Source organism: Numenius arquata, chromosome 12 (genome assembly GCF_964106895.1).
Source record: "Numenius arquata chromosome 12, bNumArq3.hap1.1, whole genome shotgun sequence".
In the NCBI taxonomy this organism is placed as follows: domain Eukaryota; kingdom Metazoa; phylum Chordata; class Aves; order Charadriiformes; family Scolopacidae; genus Numenius; species Numenius arquata.
The window spans coordinates 5,208,266-5,233,331 of NC_133587.1; the positions used below are offsets into that span (position 1 = coordinate 5,208,266).

Sequence of the window (25,066 nt, forward strand, 5' to 3'; positions counted from 1 at the left end):
TGGTGACCGCAAGACAGTGTTTCTCAGGTATCTCCTTCCTTCCTTCTCTTATCTGCAATGACTTAAAGGAGTGCGAGACGTCCTTCTAGGCGGAGGTCTGCTGAGCTTGCCGAGTCTCTCGGGAGATTTAGACCCCACTGCTGCTACGGGACCGCTTAGAACGAAGGTCTAAGCAGGACGCTTGCTTGCTCCGTCCGTCAGCTGCCACCTACGCTTACTGGAGGTCGAGCAGCCTCAAAGTCTAGGGCTGGATGGCAAACTTGCTCCCTGTGGGACAAAGGCTCCCCAGAGAAACAGGCAGAGCTGCCTGGAAATTAGTAGTGTAGTGATATGGAATGTGTTATTTCACAGGAATAAATTCCTTCTGATCAGACAGACAAAAAACTGGCAATCTGTACAAACTCAAAAGAATCCATTTTCAGAAAAATAAATTACTAAGGGGAGAGGAGGGTCCATTTCTCAATAAATATGTGATTCAGCTCACCTAAGACTTGGAAATTATCTGGGGACGGGAATCTAACATTTGGGTCCACAAAGGTTATTCTAAATACATCTGCAGCCCCAAACCTCCCCAGGCTCCCTTCTGCCCTTGAAAGTCCCACATCCTTCCAAGCCGCAGGTTTGGCTTCTGGTCGGCCGGACGCACGGGTGTTGGTACGGTTCAAAAACGTGTCCTTGTGCCTGAAGTCCCAGGTGCTTGGAGTGTAAAAGAAAACAGGTCTTTTGGATTCCACCTTCTAAAACTACATGTACCCGCCGTTTCACGGGAGGACGATGGTGGTCCTGAGCAGGACACCGCTGGGAGCCTCTTTCTAGCAGGTATAAATTGTCTTCTCGACAGAGGAGCGATGCAGACACCGGGAGTCAGTTCTGCTGTAAAATGAGGTTTTCCAGTTCGTCTGCAGATCGAAGCAGAAACGCCGCCGACTCTCGGTAGCCGGCGATCAGCTGCCGCACTGCGCTGATCTCCGTGGGGCTGAGCTGGGCAGCCTGCATTCCCCTGCTGGTGCTGTTGGAGGGGGCCGTGCTGGAGGCCCCACCTTTCATGCTGAGATCGGTCGGACCTGTCAAGGAAAAGGGAGAGAGAAGCTCAGGCAGAGCAGCCTTGTCCATGTCTATCCCACCACGAGGAGATCCGCAGTGGGAGCTGCTGCTCCTGGACTTCTGGTCCCTGTGAAGTGTGGTGCCCTGGACAACGTGAGAAGCCCCAGGTCCTGCAGCAGCCTTTACAACAGCCACAACAAGGGAAGAGACTTCAGAGTCAATGTGACAACATCCTAGAGCCTGCCCCATCTGCTCCACAAAGGGAGGGTCTGTGGCCCTGCTCTGTGGCCCTGTAGCTCCTGGCAAAGCTACAAAGCCAGGAGCTAAATCTGCACCTGAGGGTATCTGCCCATCAGAATCACCTGCCAGGTTCTGTTTTTTCCTCTACGTATGGTGAGTACCATCCCACACAGGGCATGTTTCCCTGGTTCAGTGCTGGGTAACTACATGGCTTCTCTGCCCAGCACAGCAGCTAGGAGGAACCTTCCAGAACGTTGCCCTTCCTGGGCTATCACACACCACCCCAGCCAGCAACGCGTACTCAGCCTGAGATTGAAGGTTTGGGGGGGGGCTAAAGGGTCTTACTAGGCAGCACATTTCTGTGGCTTAGTCTGTAAATGAAATGAAATCCTGCCAAATTTATGATCTGCCTGATGGGCAGGGATGATTTTTTCTCCTAAGTCCTTCTCTGCTCCATCTCTATCCCACGCCATCGGCTTCTGGCCACGTATGTGTGCCTGTCTTCTGCAGAACAGGACACACGGCTGCCCCAGCCCACAAACCCCCGTTGTGTTAAACCTCAAACCTGCAAAAAAAAACCCATTAAACCTGACAAAAGTCACAAAATGATTGAGTTCTCCAGGACCCCGGGAACACTGTCAGCCTCTGCCCTGGCAGATACATCTGCACGACCACGAGCACACGTGTGCAGCCCGGTTTGGGTGCCTGCAAGTGGAAAGGCTTCGGCAGGGAAGCTGATACACAGCTTGAGGAGTGACACAGCCAGGTAAAGGCAAGAGAAAAACTGGATTTAACTTTGTGTTGGACTAAGAGAAGCCAAACCAGGTGCAAGAACCACACAGCCAACAAGAAATCGAGATAAGAGGAAAGATGCATACTAGAGATGTGATAGTACTGAGGGAGAGGAGGCAGGCGAGGCTGCAGCCCGGGGGGGAAGGAGAAAGAGAAGACACTGAATTAATTAATCCCCTGGCTGTGGGCTGGAGCATTGCAGGCTGATGGAGCAGTTGGTGATGCTGGAGAAAGGCTTCAGGAGGGCTGAGCTCCTGCTGGGTGGCCTGATGCAGCGGTGGGACACGCAGGAAGATGGAGCAGGGACCTGGCGCTGCAGCAGTTTGCAAATGGGGACAGGAGAGTTCAGCAGCCCCCCCCGAGACCAGGTGGGTCCTGCTGGTGATGGTGACGGTGGAGGGGAGCTCATTGCCCTGGGGCGGGAAGGGAAGAGTCCAAGGAAAGCAATGCTGGAGCAGCAAGTGCTGCGTGAGGAGTGGCACCAGCAGAGGACTTCCACGCCAGGCTAATCAGTGCTTGGGGAAGGGGAGGAGGAGGCTCTCATGCGAAAGCGATTCCACTGGACAGAAAAGGCAGCAGTAAGCGGAGCCCATTTCCCAGCTCACCAAGGGTGAAGGAGCTGGGAATGGGGATGGGGGTTTGAGGAAGGATTGCCTTAGGTGGGGGATGGAGGGAGAAGACACTTTGGGGCAGCAAACCCTGCGGGCTTTGTGCTCATGGAGGGAGGAGAAGGTACAGCTCCTTGCAGCACTCCTTGCCAGCATGCTCTTACCTCTAAAGGACTGGCAAAGAGCTTGGGCAAAGGGGAAAAAAAGAGTTGCAAAGCAGAGGTTTAAAAATTCATTAGAAAGAAGCAAGTTGCTGCTGTGTGTTGCTATTGTGTGCAACACCCAGGGTCTGTCTGCTCCTCCCGGGGCTGCTCTGAGACAGTTCTGCAAGTTCGCTGCCTCTTGTCCAGGAGCCGGCACTTGTGGCGGGGCCGGGCGAGAGGAGGGTGCCAGGCAGCGCGGGGGGCCAGGGGTGCCTGTGCTGCTCTGGGGAGGAACCATAGCTGCCTCCGTCGTGGCTGCAAGGATTAGGCCTCAGCAGCTGGAGGCCAGGGCGGGATCTTTATTCAGGGTTAAGAAGCATTAGGAAGGGATGATAAGAGTTAATCCCAGACAGGCATCTTTCAGGCCTCCGGAAATCACATCCATCCAAATCCTCACTCCTGTTGGGGCGGGCAGGGGCAGGGCAGGAGCCCAGAGCACAGCGGGGCAAGCCAAAGCAGCCCGGAGATCGCCGAAGGACTGGCCAAGGACCAGCATGGGCTCCAACCCCTCCTGCGACTGCTGCCGGGAGGGCAAAGCCAGAGGGACTGCTGCCCAAGGGGAGACCCTTTGCCCCATCCCACACCTCTTTCGCCCGGGTGCCAGGGAGTCAGCAGGTACCCCAGCACCTCCCCAGGTGCCCTGCTCAGCCCCAGGCTACTCCATTCTGTTCACTTGCTCCTAGCTCAGCTGACCCCTCAAGCCTTGCCTGCTTCTGCCTTCCTGTCCTGGTCCCCCGGCCACTTGTCCCACGCAGCCCCCAGCCCCTCGCCACCCTTCTGACCTGTGGCAGGAGCTGGCTGTGCCCCGGGCGCTGCTAGGGAGCCCCTGAACTTTACCAGCCCTGTCCCCATCCCTGTCCCCGACTCCGAGAGCAGCTGACGCAGGCTAGGAAAGGAACGGCTCATACTAGCAACGAGATCAGGGCAGCGATAGGCGCCCGCTCCTGTTAATAATTAATCGCTGGTACAGATTCTCTTTTTTTTTAAGTGACACTCCTTCCCTCCACCAGTGCCACCTAGACCGTCTTTCCAAGTTCAGTTCAACAGTTAACCACCTGCTGATGAGGCAAGCTGAGCAGTGGGGCAGAGGCCTCCGTTGGCTCCAGGAGAAGAGGGGCTTCCGGAGCAGCTCCGTGTGGCGGCAGGAGAGATGCTGCCATGACCAGGCTTGGCGTAAGCCATGGCAGCAGCCCCTGCCTTTCTCCCAGTCCCAGCTCCAGCAGAGCTCAGAATGTCCGGGCATGGGGTGGGCGATGGCTGGGTGGGCTCCCAGTGCCACCACAGGCCCCGGGGCAGCATGTGGCCACTTACCGTTACTGTGGTTGCCCGTCTGGAGGGAGGCGGGTGGCTGCAGGCTGCCCCCCAGGGACCCGTAGCCACGGTAGCTGTAGTTCAGGCTTCCATTGATGTAGACCGGGTCTTGGGAGTAAGATGAAGCTGGCAGTGAATAGGAGGAGTGGGTGATGGCTGTGGAGTCTCTGGAGTGCTGCTTGTCGAGAGCGATCGGTTCGTCCTGCACGGGGGAAACACAGACTTAACTACAGCAAGGAGCCCGGCCGTCCTCTGCGGACAGTGGGAGGGACAGCGTGGGGACACCTGGTCTCCCACATTGTGGTCAGCACAAACCAGTGTCCCTGGACCCGCTGGCCTGAGTCTCAGGATGCACCACAGGGCCCTGTTATGGAGCCCTCTGACTTTTAGAAAGGCTTTTAAAAACACTTTGCCAAATTGCTCAGAAACTTCTCTTATTTTTCCCACACCCGCCTCCGGCCACGAGTGCCATACCTGGGAGGTCTGGTAGATCTCCAGCCGCATCCTCTTGGCTGCTTTCCGCGTTTCGCTCTCGCAGGCAGCAGCCAGGATGTTCTCCGCCATGGCCGAGGTCAGATGCGGCGGCGTGGGCCTGGTCTGCGGAGACACAAGCAGAGAAGGCGCTCAGGGACCTGCTGCCCCAGGAGCGGTGGCGAGCAGCAGGGCAGTGGGGTGGCCACTCACCATCTCCATCCCATTCTTCTTCATGCGGCGACAGGACTTGAGGTAGGTGCGGATGCGCTTGCGCGCCCGCTCCTGGAACTCGGGGAACTGCCGGCTGCAGGACTCGATGATGGCCTGGATCTTCTCCTTGGGCTGCTTGGAGATGGGAACCATCCGGTCCAGGTTCTCGTCCACGAAAAGGCGCACAAACATCTGCAAAGGAGAAGACAGATGGTGGGAACACCGAGATGGGAGGTGGGTGGGCTTGTTCTCCCCGCGGAGCCCTCCTTACGTTGAAGGCCTTTAGCCTCTCCGGGTCCATCCCCTCTGAGTCATTTATCTTATCGTTGTCTTCGTGGTCATCGTGATCATCATCATCTTCATCGGCCGTGGGGGCCCTGCCAACGGTCAGGTCCTCGGGGCAGCCACTGACCTCTGTCTTGATGGAGTCGTAGCTGCCGGAGCTGTACGGAGGGGACTGAGAGGAGACGCGGGTTATCACGAGCAGCCCTTGCCTGCCCACCCCTGCCCACGGTCACAAGGAAAAAGCCCTTTCTCCTTGCCTCGCTGCTTCTAGCCCATCTCCTGATGTCCCCCTGCAACCCAGGGGAGACGAACCCATGGATGGGCTTCTCCAAGTGCCAGCTCCTGCGTGCTTGGGGCAGGGGGACACACAGAGGCCTCAGGGACCATGCGATGGCCCAAAGCACAGACAGTGTGGCTCTGGCTGGTGGTGGCAGTGGCTCTGCCTGACCCTGCGGGAAATGCTGCCCAAACCCAGCGGGAACGGGCTCCTCCTTGCAGGGTGGCAGTGGCACAGCCGGTCGGGGGCGAAGCCCCGCAGAGCCCTAGCTCTGGGGCAGGCAGGGCATGGGAGATGCTCCCCGACTCCCCCAAACCATCCCTCCATCTCTCCCTCCCTCTTCCAACCACTCGCTCAGCGCTCAGGCCGATTTCTGCCAAGCAGCAGCAGCCCTGAGGCTGGAGCATGGCAGGCACAGCAGCTCTGCCGCAGCGGTGGCAGGCAAGCATGGCACTTGTCCGTCCTTCTCTCCCTACAAGGGACAGGCTCCTGGGCCACCCCCCAGCGCCAGCGGTGGCCACCTGCAGCCTGGGCCGTACCTCTGCCGTGGTCTTCACTGCGTACTTGACCCTGCTGCGCAGCCCATCAGCACTGCAGCCGTCTGACTGGTAGGAAGGGGTGACGTGGGCAGGTGTGAGCTTGTCACAGAGGTTGATGGGCTGGTCATCGGCAGAGGCGGTGAAGTCCATGGGGGCCGCGGTGCCATTCCCGTTCATTTCGGGGAAGGCGCTGTCGCCCTGCGTGCTGCTGGAGGTGGAGGGGTTCAGGGTGGAGGAGCCATTCCCGCTGCAGCTCTCTGACGAGGAGTCATCTGCAAGGAAGGATGTGTGGTCACCCCCTGAGACCACGTCCCCGAGGTGGGCGAGCGGCTCTGCCCCCCACGGTGCCAGCCTCCCCCAAGTCTTCCTGCGGGACCACCAGAACGTGCATCGTGGATGCACCGCTGCTTTGAAAGCCCCTGCCTGGCTGGGGCTGCCCTGGGCTCATTTGGTGGCTGAGTTGCCACAGGTGCTATCAAGAGCTGAGCCAGCACAGCTGTGCTTCAGGCCCTGGGATGCAGCAGATGGAGGGATGGACACTGGTCCCCATGGCTGCAGGGCCATTGCACAGCTCTGCTCCCTCATCCCACAAAGGACGCTGGACTCTGAGATGCCCCACGCCTGGGCCACTCATCCCTCCAGCAGGTGACGGTCCCCACGCCTCCGCCCGGGGCCATGGGCGGTTTGGCTTGAATAAGAACTTTGGAATTTGGTCCTTTTCGGTTTCTGTTTGCATTGCAGGGAGGAGAAAGGGGCATTGCCTCTCCCCGCCGGGTCCCTCGCCTCCCGGCACCGTCCTCCTGGCCCCATTTGGGGCTGGGTGTGGTGGGAGGCAACGAGCTCCGGCGCTGGCGGCTCGGGGACATGCTGCTCTGCAGAGTGCTGGGGTGTGGGGATGGCACACGAGGACAGGCTCGCTTGGATGGGAAAACCCTGAGTTCATGCCACCTGGAAGCAGCGTTAGGAGCTCTGTTCACAGCGAGCACGCCACCCGGCAAGGCTCCTTGGCACACTGCTGCCAGGACGGGGCAGGGACTGCACGGACATCCCTCCTGTCCCACTCAAAGACCAAGTGACCTCCTGCACCCTACATGGACACTCCTTTTTCCCTGTTTCCACGTGGCCCAGAGCCATCCCCATGGCAGCTGCATGGCCATCCATTTTCTGAGCCCATGGCCCAGGGGTCCGGCCATGGCAGTGCCACGCACATCCGGAACAGCCCGGTTCCTGCTCCATCTCAGTTACATCCACATCCCCAGTTCCTGGCACTGTCCCCTGCCCGCGCATGGCTCCCTCCACGCAGGTCTTCTGCCTTGTGCCGCTCCGGAGAACGCTCCAGCCGCGGCAGAGAGCCCGGTCCTGCCCATGCCCGGCGTTGCCTGCACCCAGCCCTGCCTGCACCCGGCCAAGGAGCCCAGCCCTGGGGCCAGGCACGACATTTTCAAACCGCTCAGCCCGTTTCCCCTTCCCTCCCCCTTGCCGCAGTAAATCCTTTATTTCATTAGGTGCCTCCGCGAGAGGGAAAGGGCGAAGCACGTGGGGAGCCGTTTCCTGTGCGAGCGTGCGCCGGGCGGCGAACAAAGAAGCTGCCGGCAGCGACAAGCAGATGGCGGTCCCCGCGCCCGGCCCGCGCTGCCGCAGGACAATGGGGTCGGGCTGCGGGGTGGCCCCGGCACCGCACCGACGGCTCACGGTGCATGGGTGCCAGGTCCAAAGGTGTGCAGGGTGGCAGGATGGTGCTCGGCTGCTGCCACCCATCCTCCTCCTCTTCCTCCTCCCCCCTGCCGGCACCCGCGGCAAACTTTAATGAGAGGCTCGGCGAGGGCTCCTGTGACCCTGCAGCAGCCCAGGACTTTGTATCCCTTAAAATAAACAGACTTGAGGACACCCGGGCATCCAAGCTGACCGTGGGGGCCGACCGGGGCTGCCAACGCATGTCCCCAGCTGCCCCGGGCGCCAGTGCTCGCTGCCCAGCCTCACGCCTGCGCCAAGGCTGCTCCTGGCCCTGCAAGCCCCTAAATTAAAAGGTCCCTTCTCGAGCCCCCCGCTCAGCAGAGCTCCCTCCCCCTCCTTTCCCTTGTGCTGATCCACTTATTCGTCTGAGCAATGACCAGAGCTGACCTAATCCCCGGGGTGGTGTTTATGTGCCGGGTACTCCGGGCCGGTGGCAGGCGTCACCCTCCCTGGCACGGGGCTGGCTCCAGGCAGAACCCCTTGTTCCTGGCCAGGGCTGAGCGCTGGCTCTGGAGTGCGGGACTCTGGGGGAGCTCAGCAGCCAGCACTACCCTGGGGCACCCTCCGAGCCACCCCCTGGGACTGGCTGTGGTCTCCTGCCCCCATGCTGTGGCCATGGGGCTCCAGTGGGTGACTGCAGCCTGGACCATGGCAGCTGGGCATTTGGTGTTGGCTCAGCCCAGCCCAGAAGGGTACTGCTACCTCCTGCCCCTACACCCCTCCTGTCCCAGGGCACTGGGGCTCTCAGGCCCCCATAGGTTTTGCTCTTCACCATGCGGGAGATGCAGCCCAGCTTGCCCAGATCAGCTGCTAAACCAGTACATGCTCCTCAGGGCTCTCTGCCCCGGCCAGGCTGCTGCACCCCTACCCCACGCATGCCTTGCCAGGGCGCACAGCCAGACCCACCACCGGTGCTCTCTGCCCTCGGTGTGGGTACAGGAGCGGTTCCGGCTCGGCCGCAGCCCTGTGCAGCAGTGGGCAGGTGGCTGGGGGCATGGAGGCCTCCCTGCCCATGGGATGGCGGCCGTCCCTCCCCCTGCTCCGCTCCGTGCGCCAGGCGAGACGGGGCTCCCAGAGGGAGGCTCCAGCCTCATCCAGCGATGCCTCTCGGAAGGATTAAGGAGAATTATTCCCCTGCGCGGAGGCACGAGCCGCACACCAGGCCCCACCGTCAGCCTGGGCACAGCCACAGCAACAGCGCCGCAGGGCCAATCAGCACCCGTCCCCCAGGCCAATGGCAGGGACCTCCTGCCAGCCCCCGGGGCAGCAGGCAGCCCCCGGCACGGCTGCCTGCACAGAGCGGCAACCAGGGTCCCTCTGTGCCACTAAAACCCCGTCAGGCAAGAGGCACCAGGAGAGGCATCACTTAGGAGAAGACTGTGCAGGTGCCCTGGGCATCCCCAATCTCTCCCAGACATCCCCAATCTGCCTGGGCATCCCCAATCCACCCTGGACATTCCCAACCTGCCTGGGCATCCCTGCATCACTCTGAGCATCCTCAACCTGCCTGGGCAATCCTGCATTGCTCTGAGCACCCTCAACCTGCCTGCACATCCCCGCATCACTCTCAGCATCCTCAACATGCCCTGGGCATCTCTGCCTTGCGTTGAACATCCTCAATCTGCCCGGAGCATCCCCAACCTGCCCCACCGCATCCCCAACCTGCCCCACCACATCCCCAACCTACCTGCACATCCCTGCATTGCTCTGAGCATCCTCCACCTGCTCTGAGTATCCCCAAATTGCCCCAAGCACCACCACTCCTCCCTGGACATCCCGCTCTGCCCTTGTCCATCCATCTTCAGCCTCCCTGTGGCCACCAGCTCTGCCCCTGGTCCCTGCAGCTCCCGTCCCCGTTGGCAGTGCCAGCCCCTCACTCTGGAGATCCTGCTCACACCGGGCAGGATCCTGGGGGTGAGGTCTGGACCCCCCAATTTCTCGATGCCTTGGGTTTTCTTTTGTGTTGCACAAAACACACACAGCAGCTGCACATCAGGCTTCTACCCGACTCCGCAGCATTTACCAAGCTTGGGTTTGCTACAGCCAGAAAATACTGAAAACAAAGAGGAAGATGTCTCTAGGATCCTGTCCAGGTGGAATAAGAAAATGAAATGGGAATCTAATGTAAGGGACCAGCTAAAAGAACAATTTAGTTTAAGCCCAGGCTGAATGTAAGTAAATAATGAGGTCTGTAAACCCACTAGCTATAGATAATTTTCCTATTTCTACATTTTTATAGGTTATGCTCTCCCAGAACCTCCATATATAAAGCGGTGGATTAATCTCAGTCTTGTGAGCAGAGAAACTGCCACAAATTCAGATTGGCAAGGTCCTTGGGTCTGAGTGGGAATGGCCTCAGCCAGCTTAAAAACACAGACCGGCTCAGAAGGGAGCACTGCACCCTCCTGGTTCATGCGGATGGCATGGTGCCGGTGCCGGTGCCGCACCCCAGGCAGCTTCGCTGGGGTATCTCCAGCCCACGGCCAGCCCCGAGCAGTGGGCAGGGCACCCCACAATGAAGCGGGACCTGGGGGAGACGCAGCAGGAGCCCTCCCGTCTTGGGTGCTGGGACCAGGTTTACGCTCCTGCTCTTCCAATGGCAGCTTTGGCAAGACACGGAGCAGTGGCGGGGCCGTGTTGGCCACGCTGCCAGAGAATCACTGTTTTGATAAAACCCACCAAACTTCTGAGCTTGGCGAGGTTTTCTGCAGACTCCCAGCGAGTGCCCAAAACACACGTAACGAGCCAGGGCTCCGGCAGCAGCAGGCGAGCAAGGCCAGGCTGTGCAGCCATGAATATATTCATTATCAACCAGCACGAGCCTGGTGAGCTCCCCGCTCACGGCTGGAGCTTGGCTGCACGAGGAGCCCCTCTAATGAGGATAATTGGGAGCCCCCCTGCTCCACCCCCGCGCCCTAATTGAAGCAGATGGAACCGTAAAAACAATGTCACTTCTAACCGGTTTGATCTTTGGGTTGGAAAACGGAATATTTCGTTCTCCTGTTTAATCCCCTGGAGCTGGGGCTCCACAGGCCGGAGGTGGAGGAGACCCCGGCACCATGCAGGGGACATCGGTGAGGCTGGAGAGCCCAATGGAGGCCACCCAGCCTTGAGGCCCCCAGAGCACTGCCCTCCTTGGCCTCATGGCAGAAGCCGGGCTGCGGCTGGGCAAGCGGTGAGGCCGGCGAGGAGGCCATGGGGAAGCCACCTCGTGCCTCTGCCGCAGCCTCGGCCTCTCCCCAGCAGCGCCGAGCCCCGGAGAGCGAGAAGCAAAATGGCTTCTTGGGCCGCGGTGCTAGGGGAGGAGGGGATCAGTCACTTATTAAATGAATTAATCAGGGCTCAGCGTTTTCATTTTGAAGAGGCTGCTGGATTATCCTTGATTTCTGTGGCGCTGGATTTGCGGAGATCAGGAGGGGAAGGGGCGATTTCCAACACCTGCTCCCCGGGAGATTTTACGGCGGGGAAGTGGTTGGGTTTAACGTCTCTGTCGGCGAAGGCCACCGCGCTGCTCTCCAAAGGCAGAGTTAAAGATGAATGGGGCAAATTGTTCCTCCTCCTGTCACATCTCCAGAGCGGAGACAAAACCTCTTTTGACTCAGAAAACAATGAGCTTATATAAGAGCCAGCGGCCCACGGAAACCTCGCCGCAGCCCCGCACCGTGCGATGGGCCAGGGGCCGCCCGGTCCTGCCCGTGCCCCGCCACGGCAGGAGCCCCCCGGCCACCACCGGGGCAGTCGGGCTCAGCCACTGCCTGCCCAGCCTCAGGCACTGTGGCCACCGCCGCGTCCCACCTTGGTCCTTCGTGGACCACCACGGAGCCACCAGCCGTGGCCCAGCCTGCCCGTGGGCAGCAGGGCGATGGCAGAGGTGGTATTGCCGGTTGATTCTCCCCATGGCTACCGGGAGGGGATTGCCCCATTTCCACCCCGGCGTGGGACCAGCACGGGCTGGAGCTGCACACCCAGCCCCAGAGCGGCTGTCGGGAGGGCGCAGAGCATCCCACCGCCGCCTGCCTGGAACAACAGCCAGGAAGATGAAAAGTGCCATAAATTATTCACTCACAAAAGAGACGAGAAGGGGGAAGAAGGGGAGGAGGAAAGCCTGCGAGGAGGGGATACTTAATACAAATTAGAGAGACCGAGTGGGAACGGGGGCCCTGTGGGGGGCCATGGCTGGGCGGCAGCGCCGCATTCATTAGGGGCAAGCGAGCGGCACCCCGGGGCTCCCGCACCCACGACCGGGTGGTGAGCGGCAGGACAGACCCCGGCTGTGCTGGATGCCGTGGCCCCTCCAGCTCCGCACCGCTCGCATGGCTGGAGCCCAAAGCCCATTTTCTCCAGGTCCTGCCCAGCTCATTGCCTCCAAGATGCAAAAGAAAGAAAAAAGAAATGTCACTGGGGGCCAGGGAGCAGTGGGGCTGGCCAGTGTCCAGTTAAGGCGCTCTATTTCCTGTCTTCCTTCGTTAATGCAAACCTCGTTATGTCCCAGACAAAGTGTCCACCCTCCAGCCTCCCTCCCTGGGTCCCTGCCTTCGACCAGAGCCCTCGACGAGCCAGACATCTGGCACGGCTGGACACAATGAGTGTCCGCAGGCGAGCTCGGCCAGACAAGGCAGCGCTGTGCGGCCGAGCTCCCCCTCCTCGGCATGAAAGGTGCCCCCCAGTGCCGTCTCCCCTCGGCTCCACTGCCCAGCCTGCGGGAGCAGCTCCCTCCGGCACTGGGACCTCACCGCTCCAGCCCCGTGACGGACATTTTCCCCATGCACCAAGCAACCTTGCCACAAATGCGCTCTGTCGCTCAGTTTTCCCTTCTCCTGATCCCTGTCCCTCCTGCCGCTGCTCCTCTGGCCACCTCGCTGCTTGAGGCATGTTTTGAGCCAGGCACTGGCCTCACCGGTGGTGGGGAAGGAGGTGGTGCAGACTAAGCCTCTCCTTGTGCCACCACCGCTGGCAGCCACCCGGATCCTGCCGCAGGGAGGGGACATGCTATGGCCCTGCGCTGCCCGGGCACTGCCTCTCCCTGCGCCAAACAAACGGGTTTGGTGGCTTTGGGCAGGGTTGACTCTGAGCTGGTGCCTCCAGCGCAGACCAGAGAGACCCTGCTGCTCACCCCAGTCCTTTGGGCAGGACAGAGCTGGGGCACTGTCCCCAAGCCACCAGGCTCGGCGGCAGGGAGCCCCGAGCTGAGTTCAGCGCAATGGGATGGTGAAGCCACCACGGCCCCGCAGAGTCCGTGCTGCACTTCTCAGCCTTGCAGCAGGAAAGGGCAGCTCTTCAAAAGAAGCCGAAAGGAGGGTGTTTATCGCTGGCGAGGGCCTTTGCTCGGGAGGAGCAGACGTGCCCCTGGAAGAGGTCACAGGGAACGGAGCCACCAGCCCAGACCGCCTAGGCAGGGAAGGGACGTGCTCGCTGACTTCTGCTGTGGGGACAGCATGGTGTGGGGACACCCCGGGGAGAGAGGAAATATATGCCTAAGAAAAATAAGATAAGGTCATGTCCAGCTGTTGTAAGGCCTGGATGCTGGTCCTAGTCCTGTTTAGGGTCTGAGCTAGGGCTCCTGGGAGGGTGGAATCCAACACTGGTGCAGGAAGCCCTGAAAACAGTGAGGATTTTACAGCCCGGGAAAAGCAAAGGCCTTGGGGCTCACAGGCCACCTCTTACAATGGCCAGCCATCAGGTGGCTGTCCAGGCACCCGCTGGGGCTTCTCTGTGACCGGCAAAGGTGCGTTTGTGTCCACCTGGAGCAGGAATGGGGCCAGCTGAGGAAAGCCCCGGTGGCGGAGGGGAAGCGGGAACCACGCGACACCCGACGCCGCCCGTGGTAAGTGACCCTGCTACGGCAAATCGAGGAGGTGCCATCGCCCCGGAGCCAGGTACCAGCTGTCGGGGAGGTGCAGGTGTGGAGCGGGACATCACGGCTGCCCTGGGGATGGAGCCTGGAGTGGAGAGAGAGGACGGTGCATGGGGTCCTGCAGGCATGGGCCTGGCTTCTGGTCTGCGCTTGGCAAGAAGGCTGCTCTCCTCCTCAGAAAGCGCTCCACTTGGTTGGTGTTTCAGGGAACCTGGTGATGTGCAGCACATCATGAGCACCTCGCCAAATAACGGTGGTGTGACCCAGGGCTGTGGGACCCGCGCTGTGGCAGAAGAGAGACGACTGTGCTGGAGACGGGTCATTGCTGTCCCTGCCAGCCTCAGGGCACAGTGTCCAGAGGAGCAACATGCCCTACCTGCTCCTGGGACAGCATCCTGAAATAATGCCTGCTGTTATGTCCTTGAGGTCCCTCCTTGGAGCACTCCTAAGGGATGTCCCCAACACCCAGGAGCTTTCCCAGCCAGCCACCTCGAGGAATGCCCCTGAGGAACGCGTGCCTTCACAGTTAAGTAGGTTAAGAAAGTCCTTTCTCCAAGGTCTGGATTAGCCACTGCTGCTCCAGGCAGAACGGGCTCAGCGGGGACGCTGCCAGTCAAGTGAGGACTGCATGCAGGGACTTCAGCTGGAAGGGGATCTGTCCCAACACGGTGCCATGAAGTAATCCCATGCCCCCCATGCAGGAAAAGCAGATCTTATACCAAGGAGCTTTCCCAGCTCTTCAGAAGAGCACAGGCTGGGCCGTGCTGGGCACAGGCTGGGCTGAAGAGCAGCAACCCCTGCCCGCGGGCAATGGAGCAGGATGTACGGCCAGGGATGAGGCAAGATGTATCCAGTTAGCAGGAAAGATGGAGGCGTCTTCTACATTAATTCAAGTGCTTTGCCATGTCACATACACAGGGGTTCAGGGTCTGCCTGCTGCTTTCTTTTCAAGGCCATTGCTCTCACTGCCAGGTCACAGCGTGGTGAGAAACCTCATTCAGACCCATGCACCAGACCAAACCAGGAAGTTTTGTGACGCTGCACTCGCCTGTGGACGCAGACAGGCTCCAAAGATGAACAGACCCCAGCTGACGCTGCTGCCGTAAGACAGGACCAGGCACTGGGACCCGCACTCAGCTGGGAACGGGCATGGAACACCTTCAGGGATAGCGATGGACACAGCGGACAGCGAGACAGCACAGCTTTCAGGGTCACTTTGCTCCAAACGCGTGCTGGCTCCCACAGACACATCCCTCCAGGATGTCCTGCACAATAGCTCCGCTTCAGCAGCAAAGGGTTTGTGTTGATCTTGCTGTCGCTTTGGGTAGCCGACGGCTTCCTGCGGGCACATATGCTGTGAGCAACATCCGATGGGGAAGGGATGTTGCAAGGAGCTTCACGTTTTCCGTGCTGGGGCCCGCAGGATGAGTAACAAAGGAAAATGGAAGGAGCGGGTGTTTGTGTGTCGGTGTGGCTGCTCAGAGCTGGCCAGTGCATCCTGCACCCCGCCGTGCACCCGCCAACCCAGCGGGAACCCCAGCTCTGCTGCCGACGCTCTCCCGACGGTGCCTTCTCTGTCCCTTACCCACTAAAGTCATTAGGTCTAATTTGTTCTCCCTGCTGTTCCAAGGGCTGACACTGGTTGCAGCATGGCTTTACTGGGCCAAGGTTTCTGGGCACAGAGACAAAAGAAGGTGTTGGCTTTCATCCTAGCTGCTTCTTAGCTCTCTGAAGACTTCGCAGATACCTGCATATCAAGGCATGGGATGATGGTTCCCTGCTCTCCCACCTCTCTGGATTTCATACCGCTCTGCTCCTGTGCCATAGGAAAACACTTGCTCCTCCCAGGCCTCTCAAAGACCCAGAGTTGGTGCTTCGGTCCTTTAAACACCACTTTTTTTAACAAGCGCGTCAGACGATACTGCTCTCCTACCAGGCAACTCTTCATTAAAACTTTATACTTTAGGAAGCCTTTCACAGAAGACACACTCCAAGCATCCTGCTCGTCGGATGGCAGCAGGCAGGAGCAATTTAGTAACTCAAAAGGATTTCCAGAAGGAGGAGAGCACCAAGTTGTGAACAAGCTCCCAACTGAAGGAGGTGGCGTGCAACCAGACCCTGCTTTGGTGCCAGGATGCTCGGAGCTGAGCCCGGCCGGGCTGCAGGGAAGACTGCGGCACTGTCTGCGTCTCCCACCACTGGTGGAAGACGGGTAGAGCTCTGCGGGGCTGCTGTGGGGCACAGTGGGCAGCTGAGTGCAGGAGATGCGGATAAACATCCAGTTTTGGCATGGAGTACTTTGATCAAAGCCCTTGGGTTGCCCTGGCGTGGGTGCTCTGCACGGGGCATCCTGGCCAGCTGGGCTTCGAGGAGTATACAGTTCACATGGGCTGGTTACTCACACTTGGATGATTTTCTTGGGAAAGTCTTCCATGCGCACAACCTTGGCAAGCCAATGTGAACCAGGTAAAACACGTTTGCTTCCAAAATAAAGAGCTTTCATGGATCAAAAGAAGAGGAAATTGAAGAGTGGTCAACACTTTGATTCATGCGCATTCCCTTCCCGTGCCAGTAATTTGCCTTCCCTCTCACGCCATCCTCCTTCTCTGCTCCGTGCTCCTCTCCTCTGACCACCCGCTGCCCTCCTGGGTCACTGGGCTGCTCCATCTTCCTTCTTCCCTTCTCATCCTTGTCTGTGCTTCAGTCCTGGGTGGGAGCATTGGTTTGGCAGAGGGACTGACATGAGGCCTTTCTCCCCAGCAGCATTTTAGAGCTCCAGTACAGGACAAGGGACGTTTACCACAGTGATAAAACCTCTTTTAAGTCCCATAAAATACCCCTGAAGTACAACAGCCTGTTGGAAATCCCAATGCCTGGCTTCTACTTGAAGGGTCTCATTAGTAACTCTGGGCTTGGCTTGCTGACTCTTTGACTCCATCACTTCTGGTTTGCCAAAGTCTACCTGGTTTAGCCTTCTGCCCGTCCCGGGGACAGCCTGGAACACTTGTGTTCCTCACAAAAAAGAAGGGACTATTTGTGTTTTATTGCTCATCACTGAACCTTACAAAAGAAATTAGAGGAGCCAAGAAGGGCCCCAAAGAGGACACCTGCTTCTGAAGAAAAACCACAGGGCATGAAAAATGGGAAGCATTTCCTAAGAGGGCAGAGAGAGAGAGAGGATTTAGCTTTAGTGAGAACATCTTGATTTGCCTAAATACGCGAGTCCCTTATTAAATTACTGTCCTGTTGAATAATAGTGTTCAGCAAAGGGATCAAAACCATGTCATTCTAGATTGTAAATGAGACTTGGGAATTCAGTGGTGAGGGATAAGACAGAAGCCTGAAATGTCCCAATGGGAGAACGGCAAATTTCAGGGGGTACAGAGAGACCCAGCCAGGCCACAGGTATGAGACGCAGGGCACGCTGCAGGCAGAGGTTACAGCCTGGTCCCAAAGAGCTGAACGCATCTGATGTGAGCAGCGTGTTACCACCGAAACACCCTTCCTCCTGCCATGGGCAAAGCCCCGCTGCCGGGCCCTGGACAAGCAGAAGTGCCGCTGCCCGTCCCGGTGGACGGGGACGTGGTGCAGCGCAGGCAGGTTTCACATCCTCACCAAGGCTGCCGGGTGCCAGTTAGTTAAAAACAGCAGTTTCTGAAAACTGCAGACTTGCAATAGAAACTGAAGTGCCACAATGCACTGGACTGAAGAGAGCAGCGTCCCCGCTGTCCCTGCCGCTGGCCACACAAGTAGCTAAAAGCCACCCCAGGGAGACCTGCCAGCACAAAAGCCCTTTCTTTCCCCTGGGGTGGTTTTCCAGTCCCTTTTCTTAAAGCAGCACCGACCCAGCCCGGGATGTCCCTCGACTCTTCCACTCCCCTTCCGCTCTCCCAGCAGCAGCCGGGCTGGGGATAATGAGGGATTCAACCTCTTGAGCAAAAGCCAGTAACAGTCCAACCACCGAATCCTTCCAAGCATCACGGAGATGAACTCTGACCCGAACTCGTACTTCTACTATTTATTTACTTGCTCTTTTATTTTAAACTGGCGTGTTTCACAGAACTAACACACCACCTCTCTTCACCAAACACTTCCTCCCACCCAGCCCGTGTGTGCCGCCTTCAGCCCCTTCCAACCGCCTGCCCTGAGTGAGGAGACACCCACATCCACCCCGCGCTCTCATCGCTGTGGGCTACTGCGGATTATACATTTCTTGCCTGGGGGATCCCAGACACTGCCTAAGGTGCAGCTTTCCAAGCGGGGAAAGCTGCGATCCTTATTGCGAAGCCCTGGCACCCTTTTTGCAGTGGGACAGCCCAGGGTTCAGCACTAACACCTGGGGAACTACAACCGGATGCATTAGGAGAGGATTTGGTGACCTCTTTCTGGAGGAGCTGGGAGCCAGGTCCCCGCATAAGGACCATCAGCTCTGAGCTGGAGAGGGCCTTTGCTGAGCAGGAACAACCCAGAGGCTAAATGGGAAGGCCTGGGAGTAGGCACTGCTTTGGAGCCTGTGCTGATATGAAATCCATCCTACAGGTGGGACACCTGATCAGAAAGGACTGGTTAATGTTTAATAAGTCACAAAAACATCCTGTGGCAGAGGCACAGAGCTCTTCCCTCCCGTTAGGGCACTCACCGTCCTCCTGGCCGTGCAGGTTCTGCGGGCTGCGCATGCTCTCGTCCTGGCTGGGGCTCAGGCTGGAGTTCAGGTGCTGGTCAGCTGAGATCCATGTGGAGTCGTTCATATCAAAGTCCTCGCTGCTCACCGATGTCTCATCCTGGAGGCAAGCAGGAAAGGGTTAACTCGCTGAGCTATTTTCTTCCCTCCTTTCTCTGGCTTTAACATCTCCTCACTCCACTCCTTCCTAAAAACAATTCGGTGGGCAGCTCCCGCCCCCCAAGAACACTTGCTGGCCCCTCGACGCTCCCCAAGGCCACGGCGAGCCCTTCCCTCCGCTGGGCTAGGGACGGCCGGGCTCTGCTTCCTGCCTGAAGACGTGCCTGAGCAATGGCACTGTCTCTAATTGAGGACAATTAGAAAGCGCTCGCATCCTGTAGGAGCGGATGGCTGAGCCCTGGAGTTTACCCTTTAATCTCCATCCACCCCAGCGTGTTTCTGGCGAGGCGGCGGCGTGTGGGAGCTGAGGATGGAGTGCAACTCCATTGAAACGGCTCTTGGACTTTTTTGAAATCAAATCATCTGCTGCAACAGGAATGACCCGAGGACTGGCACCAGCAGGGAGTGGCTGGTGGGGCAGATCCGGATAGCGGAGCCGATCCCCATAGGAAGCTCCTGGAGCACAACCCCAAGGGGCTGCTCCTCCAGCCCTCTCCGAAGGGATATTGCCTCCACGCCCTGATCAAAAATGACAACACACACCTTGGGAAAAGGCTGGAGGAGGAAGGTCCCTGGCAAGGCAAGGACACCCCAGCTCGGGCCGAGGAGCCCGGCCAGCTGCCTGCTCCCCAACGGCATAGATGACATTCCTCTCTCCCACTCCTGCAGCTGAAAGGACATTTTCTCTCTCCCTCTTGCTCCCTTCTCGCTAACCTTTACAGTACTTCGAGACACAGCCCTTGGATCGCTTCCAGCGCCGGAAAGGTCAGCCACAGGATTTCAAAACCATCATCATAAAGGCAGCACTGAGATCCTGAATGAGAGGAGGGGCTGTGGGACCTCGCCGGGCTGAACTCTCCGAACATGCAGCTTGGGAGGAAGCAGATACGTGTCCCTATATTAACATGGTCCTGCTGGCGATCCCTTTATCTGCCTTCCTTTCCCCGCTCCCCTCCCAAAGCAATGGGCAGAAACCGCATCCAGAGCCCTGGGGTGCAGGAGAACACCAAAAATGTTTCCAGAACCGCTTTCAACTGTGCTTTCCTTTGATTGAACCATTTCAAAGGCTTGTAAACTCTCTGCTCTTATTTTTTTCTTTCCTCCCCCTGGTCCTGAGATAAAATACAATCCCCGCTCCCTTTCCGTGTAAGAAGCAATTGGCAAGCACCCCTCCAACCTACGCCTGCGCCTCATAAAAACTGCCCTGTCTGGTCGCCGCTGGCTGACAGTTTTTATTGTGAACAAACAAATGTCTTTAAAGACAGGTTTGTGCTTTTCCTCCCCGTTCCTCATCCCTGCAGACACATCTGCTGGCTCGGGATTCGCGCCCGCCCCCAGCCCGCTCCCTCCATGTGCCTCCCGGGGAGTTTCCTGGAATTTACAGCTTGTGAAACCCCGCACGCACCAACGGACGGACAGGGTTGAGCAGCCCCATGGATGCCCACCAACAGAATGGGGACACCTTGACCCCCAGACCCACTTGGGCTGCCAGCCAGGTGCCCCCATGCAGCCCCCCCCCCCCGGCCCGGGTTGAGCAGAGGCAGGAGGCAGGGGGGAGGCACGGCGTCCCCCAGCTCAGCACAGCACCGCTGCCATGCCAGCCACAAAGCGATCCTGCCTCCCCAGAAACTCCATCTTGCACGTAGAGGAACAGAACTGCAAAGGTCTCCCTGTTGCAAACTATAAATAGTCTCTTTATTGTAAGCATTTGCAGGGAGGCAGCCACCCTAATATCTGGCCTTCTTCACAAGGCTTACTCAAGATTACTGTCAGAGCTTAAGAGACAAACACAAATGCCAAGGTCCTTGCTGCCCACAGTCTCTCACCTGTCCAGTGAGGAGGAGGAAGAGCCCTGGGAGCGACCCGGGATGTTTTCGGAAAGCACCTGGCTCAGGCATAGCATCTGCAAGGGCATAGCTGTGGAGGACACCCAGCCTCAGCACCCAAACAGCAACGGGGGAGACACCCCGCTCTCCACGCACTCACACGTGGTGGAAAAGCGGTGACATGAAGGATGCCTCGCAGGCACACGCTATGTAAAGTGCTTTATAAATGCGTACAATTCTCTCGAGGTGCAATAATATTTGCCTATTATTAGAAATACTCTGGATATCAAACCAGAAACTGATAAGCTATAAATTACTCAAGTCAAACAAGGCCGTCGCACGTTCACCGGTCCAGGATCCAGCCACCAGCAGAAAGAGCAGGTTCCTACTGTGAGACCCTGCCAGGCAGCTCTGTCCCCACGTACCCACTGTCACCCCCTGCTTTCCAGCCAGAGTTTTTCTGCCTTCCAGCACTAATACCCTTGGCCTAAACAGCAATGGGACAAACTTCCTGGCAGCGCACGGCTCCCTCAGCACAGCCCATCCCGAGGGAATGCGAAGCCGACCATGCGGGTGGTGTCGGGCTGAACCCTTCACAGCAGCAGAGAATGGCCAAAGCTGGCAGCGGGAATTGCCGAGAGAGTATCTGCTGCCTGCTGGCTCTGCCCATGCCGTGGTGCCCTGGAGCTCCTCACACGATTGTGCCTCTTCCCTAAAGCAAGAGAAAGGCCCCGACCTCGAGCATGGCTCTGGCATCTCTGCCACTGTAGCTCTGGCATCCTCCACCACCTCTCGGCTGCATCCCTTGCTGCTCGCTGGGACACCAGGAGCCACCAGCAAGCTCCCTCCTCAAGGACACCCCTCAGAGGCCACAGGCTGAGCGTTGTGACCTCCTCGCACTGCCTGACAATGCCAGCAGTGACTCCTGGCACTGCCCCCCTCACACCAGGGACAATCCCAGGGACAGGAGGTCCCGGCAGCAACACCCGGAGCACTGACTGCCCAGCCACAGCCCTGGAGCAACCCCATTCCAGTCTGCTGGAGCGGAGAGGTGGCAGCACAGCACACGTCCTGGTGTCAAAACATGGGACACCAGCGCAGGATCAAAATCTAAGCTCTGGGTTTCCCCTGGATGCCAATAACCTGGCTGGAGGCTGAGCCTCAAAGCGGGCTTCACCGTCCAGCCAAACAAGGAAGCGTTTCTCAACAGCAGCAACAACTACGACTCGGAGCAATACGGTAAATCTAATCTACCCTTCCACCCTCTTTTGGCTTGCAAGTCAGGCAGCTCATTCTTTTTCCTCTCTGGGTTCTCAGGAGAATTCTCTCTGCTAATTTCTTCTTTCCTGTAAACAAACTTCAAATGAAACTTTCATTAGAAAACAGAACACAATCCATTACCAGCGCCTGTCTCAGGACCGGCCGCCTTTTCTCCAGTTCCACGCCACTCGTGGCACAGATGGAAGTGACAGTGGTTGCCCCAACCAGCCAGCCCAGAGCCAAACCCCGAACCCCGGCACCGCCGCTGCCGCCCTCCTCCTTCCTGCCTTTCCCAGCTCTCCGGAGAGATCTCCTCACCCCGCAGTAAAGTCCCATCGCTTTGTTTCCAACGTTCAAGAGATTGAGCGATCAAGGGTCAGGCAACGTGCGTGCGGCTCCTCTTCTGCAAGGGGAAGTCGGATCCTGCTGGTGCATTCACAGGCCACACCCAAACATCGGAGCAGGGCTCCCGGCACCGCGCAGGGTTTGGAAAACAACATCCTTGCTCCTCTCCTTATCTACAGTCCAACATTCACAGCTGCTCTGCAGACGCTCGCAGCCAGTATTCTCTAACCGGCAAAGGCAGACACTTCACATGTGCCGGGCTCACGCTCGGCGTTTCTGTCCCACTTTTCACACACCAATCTTCCAGCACCACGCGTGCACGCCTCTGCTGAGCCTCTCAACTTCCCTCCGAGTTAGAAAAGTATTCTTCCTATTATAGAGCTGGAAACCCCGGGTACTGACAGCCGCCCTGGCTGGTCCAAGAACACAGCGAGTCGCTGGCAGATCCAGGAACACAACCAGGACCCTCCAAGTCTTTAACTGCTAGACAGGGTTTCTTCCCCGGCGGCTCTCCTTCCTGGAGAACAACCTCCCATAGCATGGGCTGGAGCAGGGCAGGGGGGGAAGCTACTCTTATAACCGCAGCTCGTAAATATATGCAAGGCTATCGGTAACCTGCTTATTTTACAGCCAAGCTCAGTTTCTCGGGGACTGCCTTGCAAGTCTCTCTCCAGTCATTTACGCGCTGTGTCTCACGCTTAATATTCCAGGCTCTGAGTCTCAGGACGGTTTATTTCTTTCTCTTTGAGTCCTTTTATTTTAAAACATGTCCTTTCACGCCACAGCCTACTATCCCGATGGGATTTCCTTCCGCGGAGCAGGAACTGAGGCTGTGCGCCGTGCAACCTCCCCAGCACGCAGCCACGCTCAGCTTCCCACCAGAAGCAGCCGTGTTTTTAGAGTCAACAAAAGACAACGCGTGATCGCCAGCCCCCGGAGCTGCTCCACCACCGTGCCAGCCGTGACCTGCCCGGCACAGGCAGCCCCCAGACCTGCCAAACCTGGCCAGGGCAGAGCACCTCCCACTGTGACCCACAGCAGCAGCACGGAGCTTGGGGACAAGCTCTCAGGAAGGCAGCCTCATCTCCGTCTCAGCAACTGTTTAAACCCGGCCCTCTGAGCATGCCAAGAAGGTATTGAACCAGATTTGACCCTAACTTAACCAGTTCAGCGCAGAGAAAGGCTTACTAATGGAAGATAAAACACTCCAGGTCAAAGACTGATGCTGCAGCCACAAATACCGTGGTGGTCATTGCTTCAAAGAGCCCGAGAAGCCTTAAAGCAGAAGGGTGTACGCTGGCTGTGGTGGCAGCGAGCTGTGACTGCGCTGCCTACTCGTGTGTGCAATTCACACACCAAACAGAACATCCCCAGCGCTCTTTGTCAGGTCACTTACATCCTTATTTACTGCAATTTCTGCCGATTTCTACGGGACGCGGCAAAACCGAGTATTCGTTAGTTCTCACAAACGGGCAAAAGAGTCGATTTAAGAGGCGAACGGCAAATGGAAGAGGAAGGGAGGATCATCACCTGCATCCCCCCCTCCCCCTTCTCTAAGAGCTCTTCTTCTGGGAACCCCCCCTCCCACACACACACACACACCCCCGCACCAGGAGGAGCGTTCCCACCGCCCCAAAGTGGAGGGATGCTGGAGGGTGATGGAGGCGGCCCCGGCAGCCCCTTCCCGCAGCTCCTGCTGTTCAGCGGGGAGGTGCTGAACGCGGGGGCCACCGGGGCTGGGGGGGGGGGGGACGGGGAGACGGGGACGGGGACACGGGCGACCCGACACCGTCCGTCCGTCCCCCGATACCATGCACCCGCCTCCCCAGCACCTGAACTTGCTCCCAGCCGGGCAGGCGTTCGCTTTTCCACCCGAGGTGGGGATGGTGCCTCGATGCCCGTAAACCGCGCGGTGTGAAAGGGCACTTTGCTCTTCCACGAGCAGCGGGAAACCGGTGCGGGGGAGTCGGGGGGGGGGGGGGGGGGGGGGGAAGTCCCGGTTTTGGACGAGGGGGGCCGAGCGGCCGAGGGTTCCCCCCCGCTCCCGCCCGCGGGAGCCGGCGTTTCCCCCCGGTGGGACGCGGTTCCCACGCGTGTATCCCCGCAGCAGCCAGGTGCCGGGAACCGGGTGAAACGATCCCCCATCTCCGTCCCGGTCCCCCGCGCCCCTCCGCCCCGCAGGTAAATAAATACACCCGCGATGGAGACCTGCCCGCCCGTGTGCGGGGAAGCGGGGCTGTCGCACGGGGCTCAGCGTGCGGCGGGGATTGACACGTAAGTAGGGCTTTACCTCCAGGGAGGCGGCTATTTCCAGCACAATCCCCGCCCGGGGCCGGGGCCGGGGCCGGGGCGGGCGGCGATGGCGGCGGGGCCGGTTCCCGGGAATTGATGCGGCCGGAGCGCTCCCGCCGCCGCCTCCTCCCACTTTCTTCTTGCGCTTTTGTGCTCTTCCGGGGAAGGGGGGAGCCGCGCCGGGAGCGGGGAAGGACGCGCCAACCTCCCCCCCCCCACACCCCCCCAACCACACACACACACACACACACACACACACACACACACACACACCCACCTCCCCCGTCCCTCCCCTTCTCCCGCCACCGGCCAGGCGACCGGCAACTTCCCGGGGAAACGGGGGCGGCGCGGCCGCTCCCCCCGGAGTTGGGGCAGGGCCCCGCGGCCGCCCCCCCCCCCCGCCCCGCCCCGCCCCGCCCGCCAACCCCCAACACCCCCCCCCCCCCCCCGCCTCCCCTCCCCTCCCCTCCCCTCCCCTCCCGCAGCACCGCGTGGAGCCCCCGCGCATCCCCTCCCGCCCCGGGGTCGGGGGAGGGGGGGGGGGGCGGAGGGGGAAGCCGGTAACCGGGACCCCCCCGCGGACGGTCGCCTACCTGGAGCGGAGCCTGGGGCCTGCCGGCCTGCGCCAGCCCGGCGGCGCGGCTGGGAGCGCGGGGCGGAGGGACGGACGGAGGGACGGAGGGAGGGAGGGAGGGAGGGGGCCCGGGCTGGCGGCGCTCCGGAGAGGCTGACAACCAGCTGCTGCCCGGGGAGAGGGGCCGGCGCTGCGGAGCGCGTCACTCCCGGCTCCCGGGGGGGGGGGTGGGGGGGTGGTTGGGAGGGGAGGGGAGGGGGGGGGGGGGGGGGGAAGGACGAGGAGGCGGAGGGGGGCGAGCGGGGCCCGGCGGCGGGCGGAGGGGGCGGGGGGAAGGGGAGCGGGGCCGCGGGGGGCG

The 25,066-nt window shown here is 59.4% G+C and overlaps 1 protein-coding gene across 1 annotated transcript in view; it reads right to left on the reverse strand.

Moving 5' to 3' along the window:
* Positions 1-394: 394 nt before the first annotated feature.
* NOL4L (nucleolar protein 4 like) overlaps positions 395-25,066 on the reverse strand; it is a 61,980-nt gene continuing 37,308 nt past the window's right edge. Inside the window, exons 5-11 of the mRNA XM_074157093.1 lie at positions 18,211-18,352; positions 5,984-6,255; positions 5,154-5,339; positions 4,883-5,074; positions 4,673-4,795; positions 4,199-4,400; positions 395-1,064 (exon numbers count right to left, since the gene is read on the reverse strand). Coding sequence (XP_074013194.1) covers positions 865-1,064; positions 4,199-4,400; positions 4,673-4,795; positions 4,883-5,074; positions 5,154-5,339; positions 5,984-6,255; positions 18,211-18,352 — 1,317 coding nt within the window. The 3' untranslated portion in view covers positions 395-864. The remainder of the gene's footprint in view (positions 1,065-4,198; positions 4,401-4,672; positions 4,796-4,882; positions 5,075-5,153; positions 5,340-5,983; positions 6,256-18,210; positions 18,353-25,066) is intronic.